At 47.1% G+C, this 17,528-nt stretch overlaps 1 protein-coding gene across 1 annotated transcript; it reads right to left on the bottom strand.

Annotated features, from left to right (window-relative positions):
• Nucleotides 1-398: 398 nt before the first annotated feature.
• Nucleotides 399-16,967, bottom strand: LOC132772383 (zinc finger protein 135-like). Its single transcript, XM_067466368.1, has 2 exons — nt 16,873-16,967; nt 399-3,568 (listed from the first exon to the last, which is right to left on the bottom strand). The coding sequence occupies exon 2, from the start codon at nt 3,345-3,347 to the stop codon at nt 1,974-1,976; it is 1,374 nt and encodes a 457-aa protein (XP_067322469.1). The 5' UTR covers nt 3,348-3,568; nt 16,873-16,967; the 3' UTR covers nt 399-1,973.
• Nucleotides 16,968-17,528: the final 561 nt, after the last annotated feature.

The raw sequence follows: 17,528 nt of genomic DNA, 5'->3' as shown, positions 1-17,528 counted from the left end.
CATGTAGCTCGCCCATGTTACCGTGATTGTGTTTATTGTAATTTTATATTGCTATGTTGTTTTTTGTTTTATATAATTGTGTTATTATTTATTATTTGTGTTTTCGGTTTTGTTTTTATTTCATGAAATTGTTGTTTTGGGCTTGGCCTCATGTAAGCCACACCAAGTCCCCATCGGGGAGATGGAGCGGGGTACAAATAAAGTTTATTATTATTATTACTATTACTATTATTATTGTTATTATTATTATTATTGTCGAAGGCTTTCATGGCTGGAATCACTAGGTTCTTGTGGGTTTTTTCGGGCTATAGAGCCATGTTCTAGAGGCATTTCTCCTGACGTTTCGCCTGCATCTATGGCAAGCATCCTCAGAGGTTGTGACCTCACACCTCTGAGGATGCTTGCCATAGATGCAGGCGAAACGTCAGGAGAAATGCCTCTAGAACATGGCTCTATAGCCCGAAAAAACCCACAAGAACCTATTATTATTATTATTATTATTATTAAGATCAAGGCACAAAATCCCACAACTGGGATAGCTGAGTTCATACTGCCATATACCCCAGTTCAAAGCAGATAATGTGGGATTTCTTCCGCTGTGTCTGAACCCCCCAAATGGGGATAAAGGCTGATGATATTCAGATCCAGCTCTGCTCACCCAGGGCCTTCTTCTGGGCCCCTCTTCCTGCCCTCTTCACGAGAAAGCCAGCACATTCCTGCCATTCCTTAGTCCTTTGGGGCCCCCAGGGAGGGAGGGAGGGAGGGGGGCTCCCACCCCATGAGGCCCCCTCCCTCTCTCCCAGAGCCTGAGCTGCTGGGGCTTCTCACCCAAAATGGAAGCCTCTTGGACAGACGTCTGCAGCCAAGCCGCTCTTCTCCGCTTCACCTCCAACTGGGAGTACATGCTGGAGACCAGGCCATCTGTCAGGGGTGCTTTGAATGCAATATTCCTGCTTCTTGGCAGGAGTATTCCAACTCTAGGATTCTAGGATTGCCCTCCCCAGATGTGTTTCTAATCTCAGGCTTCCTTCCCAAGCAGGCCTCCCTCCACCCCTTCCTTCCCTCCCTTTCCTTGTGGCTGGATATGTTCTCACCAGACTCTATGTCACGAGCTGCATCACAGTCCAAGGACACTGAGCATGGAAACACACCACAATTTTAGAGAACAACTGATCTCCGTTTCCTCCCTTCGTCCATCTGGAATGCGGAGTTTCCTTCCTCCCAAAGGCCAGGGCGCCACTCATGAGGCCAGAGTCCCCCCTCGTCCCCTCCGAAGAGAAGAAGGGAGGCCTCATGTGGTCAGGAAAGAGTGAAATTAAAATCCCAATGTTTCTTGACAATGACCAATTTTTTCTCTTAAATCAACAGCATGAGTCCCTTGGTATCTGTCACTTTGCAGATCTTCATCAGTCAGTTCACTTGACTTGGGATAACTTCTTCCTTCCATCTCTGAGGATATAGCATTCGTGCTGCAAGTATCACATATTTCAGCAGTCTTTCACATTTTCTTTCTAGATGACCATCCAGGATTCTTAAGAAACATATTCCTTCCATGCATGTAGAGGGTTTCTCCCCAGAGTGAGTCCTGTGGTGTGAACGTAGACTTTCAGTGAAGCTTTGTCATCACTCCAGGCATTTATAGGGTTTCTCCCCAGTGTGAGTCCTAGATTGTGAATGTAGACTTGCACAATAAGATAAATTATTTCCACACTCCAGACATTTGTAGGGTTTTTCCTCAGCGTGAGTCCTTTGATGTGAATGTAGATTTCCCCTCTGAGTGAAACTCTGTCCACACTCCAGGTATTTATAAGCCTTTTCCCCAGTGTGAGTCCTGTGATGTGAACATGGATTTGCAATAGAACTGAAAGTCTTTCTACACTGCAGGGATTTATAAGGTATTTCCCAGTTTGCATCCTTTGATGTATTTTTCTCCCAGTAAGTAGATACGGTTTCTGAGTGAAGCTCTGTCCACACTAAGGGCATGAATAGGGTTCTGTTCCAGTGTCAGTGCTTTCATGTGAAAATAGACTTGCAGTATGAGCAAAGCTCTGTCCACACTCCTGGAATTCATAGGGTTTCTCCCCAGTGTGAGTTCTTTCATGTTTACGTAAATTTGCAATCTGAACGAAGCTCTGTCCACACTCCAGGCATTTATAGGGTTTCTCCCCAGTGTGAGTTCCTTGATGTTTACGTAGATGTGCAGTCTGAGCAAAGGTCTGTCCACACTCTTGGCACTTATAGGGTTTCTCCCCAGTGTGAGTCCTTTCATGTCTGCGTAGTGCTCCACTCACAGTGAAGCTCTGTCCACATACCAGGCACGTATAGGGTTTCTCCCCAGTGTGAATCCTCAGATGGGTCTGTAGGTCTCTTCTCTCAATGAAGCCGTGTCCGCATTCCGGGCATTTATAGGGTTTCTCTCCAGTGTGAGTCCTTTGATGTTTACGTAGGTTTGCAGTCTCACTGAAGCACTTTCCACACTCCAGGCATTCAAAGGGTTTTTCCCCAGTGTGAATCCTTTCATGTGAACGTAGGTTTGAAATCTGAGTAAAGCTCTGTCCACACTCTTGGCATGTATAGGGTTTCCCCCCAGTGTGGATCCTTTCATGTGAACGTAGATTTGAAATCTGAGTAAAGCTCTGTCCACACTCCAGGCATGTATAGGGTTTCTCCCCAGTGTGAGTGCTTTGATGAGAACATAGACTTGAAAATTGAGCAAAGCTCTGTCCACATTCCAGGCATTTATAGGGTTTCTCCTCACTGTGAATCCTTTGATGTCTTTGCAGACTTGAACCATGAGTGAAGCACTTTCCGCACTCCGGGCATATATAGGGTTTCTCTCCAGTGTGAATCCTTTTATGTGAACGTAGATTTCCACTCCTATTAAAGCTCTGTCCACATTCAAGGCATTTAAAGGGTTTCTCCCCAGAGTGAGTCCTTTGATGCGAAAGAAGACTTGAACTCTTAGAGAAACTGTGTCCACACTCTAGACAAGTGTAGGGTTTCTCCTCACTATGACTCGTTTGATGTCTTTGCAGACTTGAACGATGAGTGAAGCTCATTCCACACTCCAGGCATTTAAAGGGTTTCTCTCCAGTGTGAATCCTTCGATGAATATTCAGAACTGAAGTATGACCGAAGCACCTTCCGCACTCTGGGCATTTATAGGGTTTCTCCCCAGTGTGAGTCCTTTGATGTTTACGTAATTGTCCACTCTCAGTAAAGCTCTGTCCACATTCCTGGCATTTAAAGGGTTTCTCCCCACTGTGAATCCTTTGATGTGAATATAGACTTCCACCCTGAGCGAATCTCTTTCCACACTCTAGGCATATATACGGTTTCTTCTCCATGTTGACAGTTATGTATAGAATTAATTGCAATATGGACACTTCAGTCTTCCCTTTTTCTTTCTGATCGAAATGAGTTCCACAAAATCAGCACCTAGAGAGGGTTTCTTCTTCCTATGGGATTTCTTTCGTTATTGCGCTTTGGTTTCCAAACTCCGAAATATCCACTAGATGCTGATGTTTTCTCATCATGCCGGAGGTGACTTCATGGGGTCTTCATTTCCCTGTTCGAGAAAGAAGCAGAAAATTAATCAAGAAGCTGCAAACCTCCTTTATTTCCAATACTATCCCCTTTTCCCTTCATGGCTCATGTTGAAAACGGAAATACCAAGAACTGGCGGTATGAAGGGTCTCACATTCAAGCAAAGGTTAACCTAGAGTTATAAACAACAAGGAATGGATTCAGAAGGAAAGAAGAGAATAAGGGAGCAGGGGATGAAAATAATGAATGTTGGATGGAAGTAAAACGGGACCATTGCTGTCCAATACTAAAAAGACACAGTGATTTCGTTGGCTTGACCCTAAAATTGACAAAAGAAACGTAAGGCAGACACTCAGAAAGTCCATAGACGGCACGCCATTCACTCTGAATAATGGGGTTCCATGAATTATCGACATAACTTAAATATTAAGAGACACAATCTTTATTAATGACTTAGATGAAGGGCTAGAAGGCATGATCATCAAGTTTGCAGATGACACCAAATTGGGAGGGATAGCCAATAGTCCAGAGGACAGGAGCAGGATTCAAAACGATCTTGACAGATTAGAGATGGGCCAAAACTAACAAAATGAAGTTCAACAGTGACAAATGCAAGATACTCCACTTTGGCAGAAAAAATGAAATGCAAAGATACAGAATGGGGGACGCCTGGCTCGAGAGCAGTACGTGTGAAAAAGATCTTGGAGTCCTCGTGGACAACAAGTTAAACATGAGCCAACAATGTGATGTGGCAGCAAAAAAAGCCAATGGGATTTTGGCCTGCATCAAGAGGAGCCTAGTGTCTAGATCTAAGGAAGTAATGCTACCCCTCTATTCTGCTTTGGTTAGACCACATCTGGAATACTGTGTCCAATTCTGGGCACCACAATTCAAGAGAGATATTGACAAGCTGGAATGTGTCCAGAGGAGGGCGACTGAAATGATCAAGGGTCTGGAGAACAAGCCCTATGAGGAGCGGCTTAGGGAACTGGGCATGTTTAGCCTGAAGAAGAGAAGGCTGAGAGGAGATATGATAGCCATGTATAAATATGTGAGAGGAAGCCACAGGGAGGAGGAGGGAGCGAGCTTGTTTTCTGCTTCCTTGGAGACTAGGACGCAATGGAACAATGGCTTCAAACTACAAGAGAGGAGATTCCATCTGAACATGAGGAAGAACTTCCTGACTGTGAGAGCCGTTCAGCAGTGGAACTCTCTGCCCCGGAGTGTGGTGGAGGCTCCTTCTTTGGAAGCTTTTAAGCAGAGGCTGGATGGCCATTTGTCAGGAGTGATTTGAATGCAATATTCCTGCTTCTTGGCAGAATGGGGTTGGACTGGATGGCCCAGGAGGTCTCTTCCAGCTCTTTGATTCTATGATTCTATGATTCCTTTATTGACTATGTCATGAATGTCTGGGCCCCCTTTCAGGCCAGAAGGGATCTCAGGTCCGCTTCCTGTGCACCCCAAATTAGACCCCTGCTGCCACCAAATTCCCTACATTTCCCCAAGGAACTCCAAATTCCCAAAGTCATTTCCTTCCAGCCTGGTAGATCCAAAACTACACTTACGTATGCTGAGGTCTTCACAGAATTGGTCTCTTCTGAACTAAGTCCCTGATTGGGCTGTTCGCTCCTTGGGTAGAGCCACAGGATCGGGAAAGCCTCCCTCCTGGCCAGCCTTTTTCAGCCCTGTCCATTTCCATCTCTTATTCCCTGTCAATATCTCTCTTGAATTGTGGTGCCCAGAATTTATTTATTTATTTCGGTCATCTATACCCCGCCTTTCTCACCCCCTGGGGGGGACTCAAGGCGGCTTACATCTGGCACAATTCAATGCCCACAATTACAATAAAATGCAATAACAATAACACAATAGATTAAAAACAGACAATTAATACAGTACAATATAACACAATACAGTATCAACTAAAACCGCTCTGAAGCCTGCGTTCATCGTGTTCTAAAATCCGTCAGTCCGTTTAGCATTGCCATAGTCCTTTCCAACTCTAGTCATCATTACCTTGTTACCCTGCCAGACTACCCACATGCCTGGTCCCATATCCATGTCTTCAGCTTTCTCCTGAAGGAGAGGAGGGATGTTGACAACCTAATTTCCCCGGGGAGTGAATTCCACAGGCGAGGGGCCACCACCGAGAAGGCCCTGTCTCTCGTCCCCACCAGCCTCACTTGTGATAAAGGTGGGGCCGAGAGCAGGGCCTCCCCAGAAGATCTTAAACTCCGTGGTGGGACATAGAAGGAGATACATTCGGACAAGTACACTGGGCCGGAGCCGTAGAGGGTTTTAAAGGTCAAAACCAGCACTTTGAATTGTGCTCGGAACTGGATCGGCAGCCAGTGGAGCTGACGTAGCAGAGGAGTGGTGTGCTCCCTGTATGAATTTGATACAATATTCCAGGTAAAGTGGTCTAACCAAAGCAGAATAGAGCATGGGGAGCATGACTTCCCTAGATCTAGACACTATGCTCCTATTGATGCAGGACAAAATCCCATTGGCTTTTTTTGCCGCCACATCACATTCCTGGCTCATGTTTAACTTGTTGTCCACGAGGACTCCAAGATCTTTTTCACACGTACTGCTCTCAAGCCAGGCATCATCGTCCCCTATTCTGTCTCTTTGCATTTCGTTTTTCCTGCCAAAGTGGAGTATCTTGCATTTGTCACTGTTGAACTTCATTTTGTTAGTTTTGGCCCATCATCTCTCTAATCTGTCAAGATCGTTTTGAATTCTGCTCCTGTCCTCCGGAGTATTGGCTATCCCTCCCAATTTGGTGTCGTCTGCAAACTTGATGATCATGCCTTCTAGCCCTTCATCTAAGTCATTAATAAAGATGTTGAACAGGACCGGACCCAGGACGGAACCCTGCTGATGGCACTCCACTCGTCACTTCTTTCCAAGATGAAGAGGAAGCATAGGTGAGCACTCTCTGTGTTCGTCCACTTAACCAATTCCAGATCCACCTCACCGTAGTTTTGCCTCGCCCACATTGGACTAGTTTCCTTGCCAGAAGGTCATGGGGGACCTTGTCAAAGAAGGCCTTCCTGAAATCCAGGTACGCTCCACCCACGGCATCATTCCCCGCATCTACCCAGCTTGTAGCTCTATCGAAGAAAGAGATCAGATGAGTCTGGCATGACTTGTTTTTGATAAATCCATGTTGACTCTTAGCGATGACCGCATTTGTTTCTAAGTGTTTGCAGACCACTTCCTTCACAATCTTTTCCAGAATCTTGCCTGGTATCGACGTGAGGCTGACCGGATATTCGTCATTGTTTGGGTCATCCTTTTCTCCCTTCTTGAAGATTGGGACCACATTGGCTTTCCTCCAATCTGCTGGAACTTCTCCCGTTCTCCAATGAATCATAGAATATAATCATAGAATCAAAGAGTTGGAAGAGACCTCGTGGGCCATCCAGTCCAACCTCATTCTGCCAAGAAGCAGGAATATTGCATTCAAATCACCCCTGACAGATGGCCATCCAGCCCCTGTTTAAAAGCTTCCAAAAAAGAAGCCTCCACCACACTCCGGGACAGAGAGTTCCACTGCTGAACGGCTCTCACAGTCAGGAAGTTCTTCCTCATGTTCAGATGGAATCTCCTCTCTTGTAGTTTGAAGCCATTGTCCCATTGCGTCCTAGTCTCCAAGGAAGCAGAAAACAAGCTTGCTCCCTCCTCCTCCCTGTGGCTTCCTTTCACATATTTATACATGGCTATCATATCTCCTCTCAGCCTTCTCTTCTTCAGGCTAAACATGCCAAGCTCCTTAAGCCGCTCCTCATAGGGCTTGTTCTCCAGACCCTTGATCATTTGATTCGCCCTCCTCTGGACACATTCCAGCTTGTCAATATCTCTCTTCAATTGTGGTGCTCAGAATTGGACACAGTATTCCAGGTGTGGTCTAACCAAAGTGGAATAGAGCATGGGGAGCAGGACTTGAGTTTTGGAGTTGTAGTTCACCTGCATCCAAAGAGCACTGCAGATTCAAACAATGATGGATCCGGACCAAACTTGGCACGGATACTCAATATTCCCAAATGTGAACACTGGTGGAGTTTGGTGAAAATGGACTTGATATGTGGGAGTTGTAGTTGCTGGGATTTATAATTCACCTACACTCAAAGGACATTCTGAACCCCACCAATTATAGAATTGGGTCAAACTTCCCACACACAACCTGCATGACCAACAGAAAATACTGTGTTTTCTGGTGGTCTTTGGTGACCCCTCCAACACCCCCTTGCGACTTCTGAGGTTGAGAAACATATAAAGACAAGGGTAGGTTGAATGAGATATTAGTTTCACATTGAGTGGCATCGGAAGTTTCCTTGAGAGATTGCATTCTTACAAAACCTATCCCACGAAGGAATGGAAGCAGAGTTGGAACAAATGCAAAGGGGAAAAACCAAGGCCAATGCAACATTCGACACTCGGGCCACAAAAACAGAGGCAAGCAGGAGTGCAGACGTCCAGGATGGAGGGCACTTGGCCCAGCCCAAAGGGTCTCGAAGCAGGACACAATATTGTGGCCAAAATTAACACAATGTGCTACAGATGGTGATTCCGCTCTGGCTCAAAGGGAAGGAGGGAAGGCATGAAGTTCCCTGCAACCACTACAGGCCCCTCTCTGACCTTGGGAGCCCACTGGCAGGGGTTTCCTTGGGGATCACCTGCCCGCTGAACTGAGAGGGTCACCTGGGTCATGCCAGGCTGGTTTCCTAAGAAGCACACGGTAGAGCTTGTGACCCCAGATAATAACTCTGTAAATTGCAAGGATGGACCTTTGCATGTGGCTCAAACCTTTGCGCTTCACTAACACTTGTGGCCATCCCCTCTGACCCCTGGCATTGTCAGATTGGGAACAGAAGGTCAAAGGTGCCTGGCCTCACACAGAAGAGGCACTGGAGCAGGCCAGAGGGACTTGCAGGACACATGCAGAGGGAAAAGGGGGAGCAAAGGGGGATTTGAACCCTCTGCAATCTGTAATAATAACAATAATAATAATAATAATAATAATAATCCCAAATGAGTTAAGATCCACTCCCTCCCTCCTGGCCTTTAGAAAAAAATTAAAATCATGGTTCTGGGACCAGGCCTTCGGATAGTAGATGTATGCAGCATTTTAGAGGGACATTGACTGGAACGGCGATTCGACTGACGAGACTGTTTTATTGCTTTAATGCTTGTTGAGGTATTGTTTTAATTGTTATTTATGTTTAATTGTGGTTTTACTATTGTAATTGTTTGTACTGGCATTGTATCGGTGCACAATCTAAGGCATTGAATTTTATTTATTTGTTTGTTTACAGTATTTATATACCACCTTTCTCACCCCAGGGAGGGGGGGGGACTCAAATAATTTTGCCATTATTTATGTGTAAACCGCTTTGAGTCCCCCCAGAGGTGAGAAGGGTGGTATATAAATACTGTAAATAAATACATAACAACAACAACAATATTTTTGTGCCCCGTGTCCAACTCCCCAAAGAGACTCGGAGCGGCTTAGACATGGCATAAAATAAACACACAGTACAATACAAAAAGAAAAACCAATCTTTAATATATTAAAATGGCCTGATGTTCGTGGGGATCCTAAAAACAACAAAGCCACTGGACCAAATGACAACAAATTTGGCCATCAAACACTAACCCAATGTATGTCCTTCACTCATCAAAACAAAACAAAAAACACAGCAGAAGGGGAATTCCCTCCCCCTTCCCCTCTGCCTTCTTCTGGCTGCCTTCCCTTCCTTCCTTCTCTGACTGTTTTGGGCTTCTCTCTGAGGAGGTCATCTCTGTGCCTGCCGCTCCTTGGAGCCTCCAGTCACTGCCAGATAACAATCAAAGCCCTCTAGACAGAGAACCATCGAGCCATAGATATAATCAACATAGCAATATAGATATATAGAAATGAGACAGGGAGATATACTACCGTTATATCAAAGGCCACCTAGTCCAACCCCCTTCAACAGGGCAGGAGGACACAATCAAAGCCCTCCCTACAAAGGGCCATCCAGCCATAGATATAGACAACTATTCATACATATGCGTATGTAGATATATAGATTATATGATACCATTGATTTAGAAGGGAGCCGTAAAGGCCATCCAGTCTAAGCCCCTCCTACCAGGCTGGACACAACCAAAGCCCTCCCAACAGAGGGCCATCCACCCAGATATAGAAAACGATTCACAGACAAACATATATACACACACATGCCTACACACACACACACATATATATACACACATCCTAACATAGATATATATATATATACACAGCCACACATACCTGTAGACCAGGGGTCCTCAAACTAAGGCCCGGGGCCCAAATGCGGCCCTCCAAGGTCATTTACCCAGCCCTCGCTTAGGGTCAACCTAAGTCTGTAACGACTTGAAAGCACACAACAACAACAACAATCCTATCTCAGCAGCCAAAAGTAGGCCCACACTTCCCACTGAAATACTAATAAATTTATATTTGTTAAAATTGTTCATTTTAATTATTGTATTGTTTTTAAGTGGTTTTTGCACTGCAAATAAGATGTGTGCACTATGGGGACTCGGAGCAGCTTACATGGGGCCAAGCCCGAACAACAAATTACAATACAAAAATTACAATTGCAGTAAAATAAATAACATAACAATAAAGTATAAAATATCAAAGCATATAAACAATATACACAAAACATAGAAACCAAACATAATGACAGAGAGAGGGCCGCATGTACATAAAATGATTTAAAAACTGATTTAAAAACTGATTTTAAAAACTCAGGATGAGATTTAGGGGGCAAAAATGTTTGTAGGGGACAACTCAGAGAGAGACAGAGAAATGAAATGAAGGCACACATACATACATATACACACACATATACACGCATACACATACATACACATACATACACATATATATACACACACACATAATGTTCCTAATGTTGTAACCCCTTAAATACACTTCCTTATGTTGTGGTAACCCGCAACCATAACATTATTTTCATTCCTACTTCATAACTGTAATTTCACAACTATTATAAATCATAATGAAAATATACAGCATGTATTTTCATTCACTGGACCAAATTTGGCACAAATACCCGATACGCCCAAATTTGAATACTAGTGGGGTTGGGGGAGGATTGATTTTGTCATTTGGGAGTTGTAGTTGCTGGGATTTATAGTTCACCTACAATCAAAGAGCATTCTGAAGCCCTCCAACAATGGAATTGGGCCAAACTTTCCACACAGAACCCCCATGACCAACAGAAAATACTGTCTTCTGGTCATCTTTGGTGACCCTACTGACAGCCCCTCATGACCCCTCCAGGGGTCCCGACACCCAGGTTGAGAAATACTGTTTTAAGGCCATCCAGTCCAACTCCCTTCAACAGGGCATGGAAATGTAATCAAAGCCCTCCTGACAAAGAGCCATCCAGCCATAAATAAAGGCAGATATATATGATTCACACACACACACACATATGTATATGACAAATATAATATAGATTTGAAAGGGACCCCTAAAGAAGGACAATTATATCTTTCATGTTCCAGGAGGCAAATGAGATGATCTCTACATGAACACTGTCAAAGAAACAGTGTTTTGCTTGTGTTTACCCACAAGCATAAAGAAATTACATATATTAGAAACCAGCACTTTCTCACTTTATTTTCCAGATCACCAGATTGGGCCACAGCAACGCCTGGCAGGGGACAGCTAGTAGCAAAGAAAACCATAATTTAAACTCAGAACATCTCCCAATAAAGCTATTAGTTGCACCTGTCCTAATACATGGCCAACTGTAAACAAGAACAAGGGAATGGGATTGTGCAAATTGTAGCTCAGGAACAAGGGCATGGGGTGAAAGGGCAGCGCTGTGTCTTTAATTGAACACCATTGGAGCCAGACCTTCTCAAAGGCTTGCCTGGACATCCAAGTCTCCAAATCCTCCTGGAAGGAGGACAGTGTGGGGGCTGCCTAATTGTATAGTTGAAGCCAAACTGACGTCCAGACATGTCTGACCTTTTATGGCCAAAGGTGTCACCAATTCTGCAACTGCGGGGTTGGACCTTCCCATAAACTACCAACCGATGGAGATCAACACAGGTAAGAGCTGAACTATTGGATTGTCAGGGGTGCTTTGAATGCAATATTCCTGCTTCTTGGCAGAAAGGGGTTGGACTGGATGATGGCCCATGTGGTCTCTTCCAACTCTAGGATTCTATGATTCCCACCTGCATTGACCCCTCTGGGTGAAGGGGAGCCGGCCACTCTCCGAAATGTTCAGGCCAAGCTCTAAGGAAACACCATGCAAAACGCCCAGAGAAACCTGCCTCCCCTTGTGCTTTTTCAGGAGGCCTGGGGACCCTTTCCTTCCCACAGGGAGAGCAAGGCATGCTGGGAGAGGAGAAGAAAAGAGTATTGGAAATGTCATAATCTACTGGAAATCCCAGTGCACCATAACCTTATTGAAAAAAGGCAAAAATCATGTCACATCCTTTTGGCAAATGTGAATCTCCATGAAAACAACAAGTCAAGGAAATTATGACCTTGTTAGAAGTCAACCCTTAAGACAAGCGATATTCATAAAGCATTAATGCAGTGGTTCTCAAACTGTGGGTCCCCAGATGTTTTTGGCCTTCAACTCCCAGAAATCCTAACAACTGGTAAACTGGCTGGGATTTCAGGGAGTTGTAGGCCAAAAACATCTGGGGACCCCAGGTTGAGAACCACTGCAATTATGCAATAGCACACAGGTTGCTCAGCTGTTAAACTGAAGAACCACGTCATGAAATGGCCAAGGATAAAGACAGGCCACTATAAAAATGTATTTGGTTAGCAGAGGATGGTTTCCTTTGAAGGGGAATTTGCAGTTGTAATTGCCCAAAAGATATCCACTCCCTTAAAACCTCGTATTTAAAACATGAACTCAAGAGATAAAATAAAGTCGTCTTCTTTGGAGAAAAAAAACATATCAGGTTTAACTAACAAACTTGTAGGTATTCACAAGTTAGTTTAGTAAACCGGATGGGTTACGGACCCATTGCCAAAACACCAGACTTGGAGGACCATCATCCTCAGGCTACGAGGGATCACCTAAGTAAGTAGGTAAGTAAATAGTATATTCCCCATACAGGCACATAGTTTTTAAAGGTCTTTCAGCATATACTCACTGTAAGGAGACAAATTGCAACCCACCTTCATTGAGGTCTAAAACCAGACTAAAACACAAAGCGGAGTCCTGAGTCTGCACATGCTCAGTACAATCACACCTATAACTCCTCCCAAACCAAAGAGATCCAGTCAAACTGGGAAGTCGACATACACATAGAATGCAGGTTAACAAATACACACATTTACAAACATTTAGTGGGGCTTGGAAGGATTCGATTTCCAACCAAGAGGACCTTGCGGCACCTGCCTCTTGCCCCCCCCCCTTCCCTGGATGGGACCCTGCCCAGCCCCCAGTCCTTTCTCTCTCCCTAAGGTTCCCTTCCACCAAATAGCCCAGCCCACCCTCTCCCCCTCCTTTCAAGGTTCCCCCCTCTCTCTGCCTATCCTCTGAGGGGAAGGGCGCTCTCCCTGACCCCAAGCCCACCTCCCCCTCTGCTGGCCTCCCTCTTTCCTCCCCACAGCAGCCCTGGAGTGCCTGAAAGAGGCTGGATGGCCATCTGTGGGGAGGGCTTGGATGGTGCCTTGCAGGAACTGAACTGGATGGCCCTTGGGGTCTCTTTTGCACCTCTCATGTTCTTCCTTTGGGTGGGCTTCCTCTCCCCCTCCCCTCCCTCCATGGCCTGAAGCCAGGCCCCTCCCTCCTTCCCTCTTCAAGAAAGGTGGACAGATCCAGCAAATTCATGCCATCCCTTAGGCCAGTGGTTCCCAACCTTTGGGCCTCTGGGTGTTTTGGACTCCAACTGCAGCTCTGCATAAGTCTCCATAGGGACCCCCAAACGCAGCAGCAGCAGCATCAGGGAACAGGAAAGGCCATGCAGGCTAATTCAGCCTGAGAAGTCAGCCGTAGCAGAGCCCCCGATGAACCAACTTGGACACAGAATACTATTGGAGAACACAGCAAGGCTGGACCACTCTCACAACCACCATGCAGGCTACGCAGAGAAGCCATTGAAATCCACAAGAAGAAGGTGGAATCCATAAAAATGAACAAAATCTGGCTACCAGTATTAAAAAAACTCTAAAATTATAACAGTAAATAAAGAACAAAACTCAAACACAGGGGAACTCCAGACAAGAAACAATCAGGGACACCTAATCACCTCCCAACAAAGGATTTTCTCAGGCAGTAACAAGCCACACCTAAAAACTGCTAGGCCATAAAATGCTAATCAAGGTGGCCGCTGGAAACATTCGCACCTCTCCCCAACAGGCAAGAGTTCTTTCTCCCACCCTGGACATCATTCCACAGATATATAAACCCAATGTTTGTAGCTTCCAACAGAGCTCACAACCTCTGAGGATGCCTGCAATAGATGCAGGAGAGAATGCTTCTGGAACATGGCCACCTACAACTACTCATTGGAAGGAATTGGGGGGTGGGGGGGGGGGACACACCAAGGCATGGCCATAGAGGAGGAGGGCTGGTAAGTCTTGGTAGGGCCATGTGCAAAAGTGAATCTATTCCAGACAAAGAAGCAACTGAAGACACCATTATTGGAATGGATTTGCTTAAAAAGCCTGTCCTCCTCCTCAAAAGCAGGAGCCTCCCAACAAAGATGAAGGAAGGGAAAGGGAGGAAGAAGAAGGGAGGGGGAAAAGGAAGGGCACAAAGGAGGAGGAAGGAAATAAGGGAGGGTGAAGGCGGCAAAGGAAGGAGGAAGAAGGGAGGAACTATGGGCAGAGGAGAAGGAAGGAAAGGTGGGGAGGAGGAAAGGAAGGAAGAAGAGAGGGAAATGAGGAAGGAGGAAGGAAAAAAGGAAGGGGGAAGGGAAGGAAGAGAGGGCAGGGAGATTGTAATAATAATAATAATAGTAATAATAATCTTTATTTATACCCCGCCACCATCTCCCTATTGGGGACTCGGGGCGGCTAACATGAGGCCAAGCCCAAAAAATACAGTACAACACAATAATATACAGAATGCAAAAATAAACAAAACTTACATCAGAAAATAATTACAGTAGCAACACAAAACAATAAAGCAAAATTAACACAATATAAAATCACAATCAGACAGGAAGGACAGGCCAAATGGATGAGAGAAAATGATAAAACCCTGTGAGAAGAGCCCAGGAAGGATAATCAGTGGGGCAAGGCTTTCAGTCTAGGGCAGGGGAGAATGCACCATAGGGGCAACACTCTAGGAGGGGCAAACAGAAGTGGGATAAATGGTCACTCTCTGAAGGCACATCGGAAGAGCCCGATTTCCAAGTTTTTCTTTAAGTCTGCCAAGGAGGGGGCGTACCTGATCTCACCACGGAGTGAGATGAGAGAAGCCCCCTCCTTAGCAGACTTCAAGAAAAACTTGAGGGAAGGATGGGCAGAGAGGAGGAAGGAAAGAAGGGAGGAAGGCAAGGAAGGAAGGTAGAAGAAGGGGAAAGGAGGAAGGAAAGAACGTAGGAAGTATGGGCAGAGAGGAAGAAAGGAGGGAAGAGGGGAAGGAAGGAAGAAGAGAGGAAAATGAGGGAGGGAGGATAGAAAGAAAGAGAGGTAGGAATGAGGGGAGGATGGGCAGAGAGGAGGAAGGAAGGAAAGGAGGAAGGGAAGGAAGATAGAAGAGAGGGAAAGGAGGGAGAAGGGAGGAAGGAAAGAATGTAGAAAGTATGGGCAGAGAGGAGGAGGAAGAAAGGAGGGAAGAGGGAAGGAAGGAAGGAAGAAGAGAGGGAAATGAGGGAGGACGGAAAGAAAGAGGTAGGAATGAGGGAAGGATGGGCAGAGAGGAGGAAGGGAAGAAGGGAGGAAGGGAAGGAAGGTGGAAGAGAGGGAAAGGAGGGAGGGAGAAGAGAGGAAGGTAGGAAGTATGGGCAGAGAGGAGGAGGAAGGAAAGGAGGGGGGAAGGGAAGGGAGGTAGAAGAGAGGGAAAGGAGGGAGGGAGGGAAGAACTATGGGCAGAGAGGAGGAAGGAAAGGAGGGGAAGGATGGAAGGGAGAGAGGGAAATTAGGGAGGGAGAAGGGGGGAAGGAGGGAAGAAGGGAAGGGAGGTAAAAGAGAGGGAAAGGAGGGAGGGAGGAAAGAACTATGGGCAGAGAGGAGGAAGGAAAGGAGGGGAAGGATGGAAGGGAGGGAGGGAGGAAAGAAAGGGAGGTAGGAATGAGGGAAGGATGGGCAGAGAGGAGGAAGGGAAGAAGGTAGGGATGGAAGGTAGAAGAGAGAGAAAGAAGGGAGGGAGGGAGAAGGCTGGAAGGAAGGTAGAAGAGAGGGAAAAGAGGGAGGGATGAAAGGAAGAAAGGAAGGTAGGAATGAGGGAAGGATGGGCAGAGAGGAGGAAGGGAAGAAGGGAGGAATGGCAGAAGACAGTGAAAAGGGGGAGGGGGCCATTCTGGAGAGGGCAGCTGAGCAGAGGAATCCTAGAATCCTGGAGTTGGAAGAGACCTCCTGGGCCATCCAGCCCAACCCCATTCTGCCAAGAAGCAGGAATACTACATTCAAATCACCCTTGACAGATGGCCATCCAGCCTCTGCTTCAAAGCTTCCAAAGAAGGAGCCTCCACCACACTCCCTTCGGGGAAGGCAGAGAGTTCCACTGGTGAACGGCTCTCACAGTCAGGAAGTTCTTCCTCATATTCAGATGGAATCTCCATGGTTCCCTTGCGTCCTAGTCTCCAGGGAAGCAGAAAGGAAGCTTGCTCCCTCCTCCTCCTCCTTGTGGCTTCCTCTCACGTATTTATACATATTTATGTATCTCCTCTCATCCTTCTCTTCTGGAGGGGCCTCCAGGAGAGAGGGGGGGGGGCTTAGGAGAAGGAGCCTGGGGAGGGGAGAGGAGGAGGGGGCGGGCCTTGCTTCCCTGGAGGCCTCAAGGCAGCCCTGGGCTGAGGGGACGGGAGAGGGGGACCCCTCCTCGGGAAGGCCTTCCTGGCCTGAAGGCAGAGCCCCTCAACACTGGGCCGGCGCCTCTCTCTTTCTCTCTCTTCGGAGCCCTTCGCGCGGAGGGCGGGGGAGGCCTGCCTGCGTGGGCTGCTTCCACGGCGCCCCCCCCCCCAGCCTGGCGAACCCCTCCCCCCCCCGGGACCCCGTCATTCACACTTTGAGGGGGGCGGCCCACCTCCCCGCAGGCCAGAGGGCCGGAACTGAGGCGAGGGGGCGGCCCCCGGGAGAAACAACAACAGTCACGAGGAGAAGGGGAATAAGCAGACCTCTCTCTCTCAGCTTCTCTCGGTCTCTCTTTCTCGGCTTGGCTCCGACGGGCGCCTGACTCCCCGCCTCACTCAGCCAGGACAAAATGGCGGCGGGAGAGGCTCGCCTCAGTCCCCTCAGAGAAGAAGCCCGCCCACGCGCCCTCCCATTGGCTGCGCCCGCTAAGCCCCGCCCACCCCAGGCCCTCCCATTGGCCGCCTGCCGCTCTCCGCCTTTGATTGACGGGAATTGCAAAGAAAGAAGGATCTGGTCAGGGTGGGCGATCCCTTAGTCTCCTCCAGAATGAGAGTGCTTGTCCTGCCTGGATTAGGCGGCCCTTAGGGTTTTCTGGATCCGGCACAGTCCGGCTTCAGGCCGGGGCACGGTACCGAGACAGCCTTGGTCGCCTTAGTGGATGATCTGCGCCGGGAGCTCGACAGGGGGAGGAGTGTGTCCCTGTTGGTGCTGCTGGAACTCTCAGCGGCCTTCGATACCGTCGACCACGGTCTCCTTCTGGGACGCCTCGCGGGGTACGGTGTCACCTGTACGCAGATGATGTCCAACTCTGTCACTCCTTCCCACCTGCTACTAAGGAGGCTGTCCAGGTCCTGAACCGGTGCCTGGCCGCTGTGATGGTCTGGATGAGGGCGAACAAACTGAAATTGAATCCAGACAA

This window comes from Anolis sagrei, chromosome 3 (genome assembly GCF_037176765.1).
Source record: "Anolis sagrei isolate rAnoSag1 chromosome 3, rAnoSag1.mat, whole genome shotgun sequence".
Lineage (NCBI taxonomy): Eukaryota > Metazoa > Chordata > Lepidosauria > Squamata > Dactyloidae > Anolis > Anolis sagrei.
Note: the sequence above shows the minus strand (reverse complement) of the source record. Positions and strands in the feature narration are given on the sequence as shown.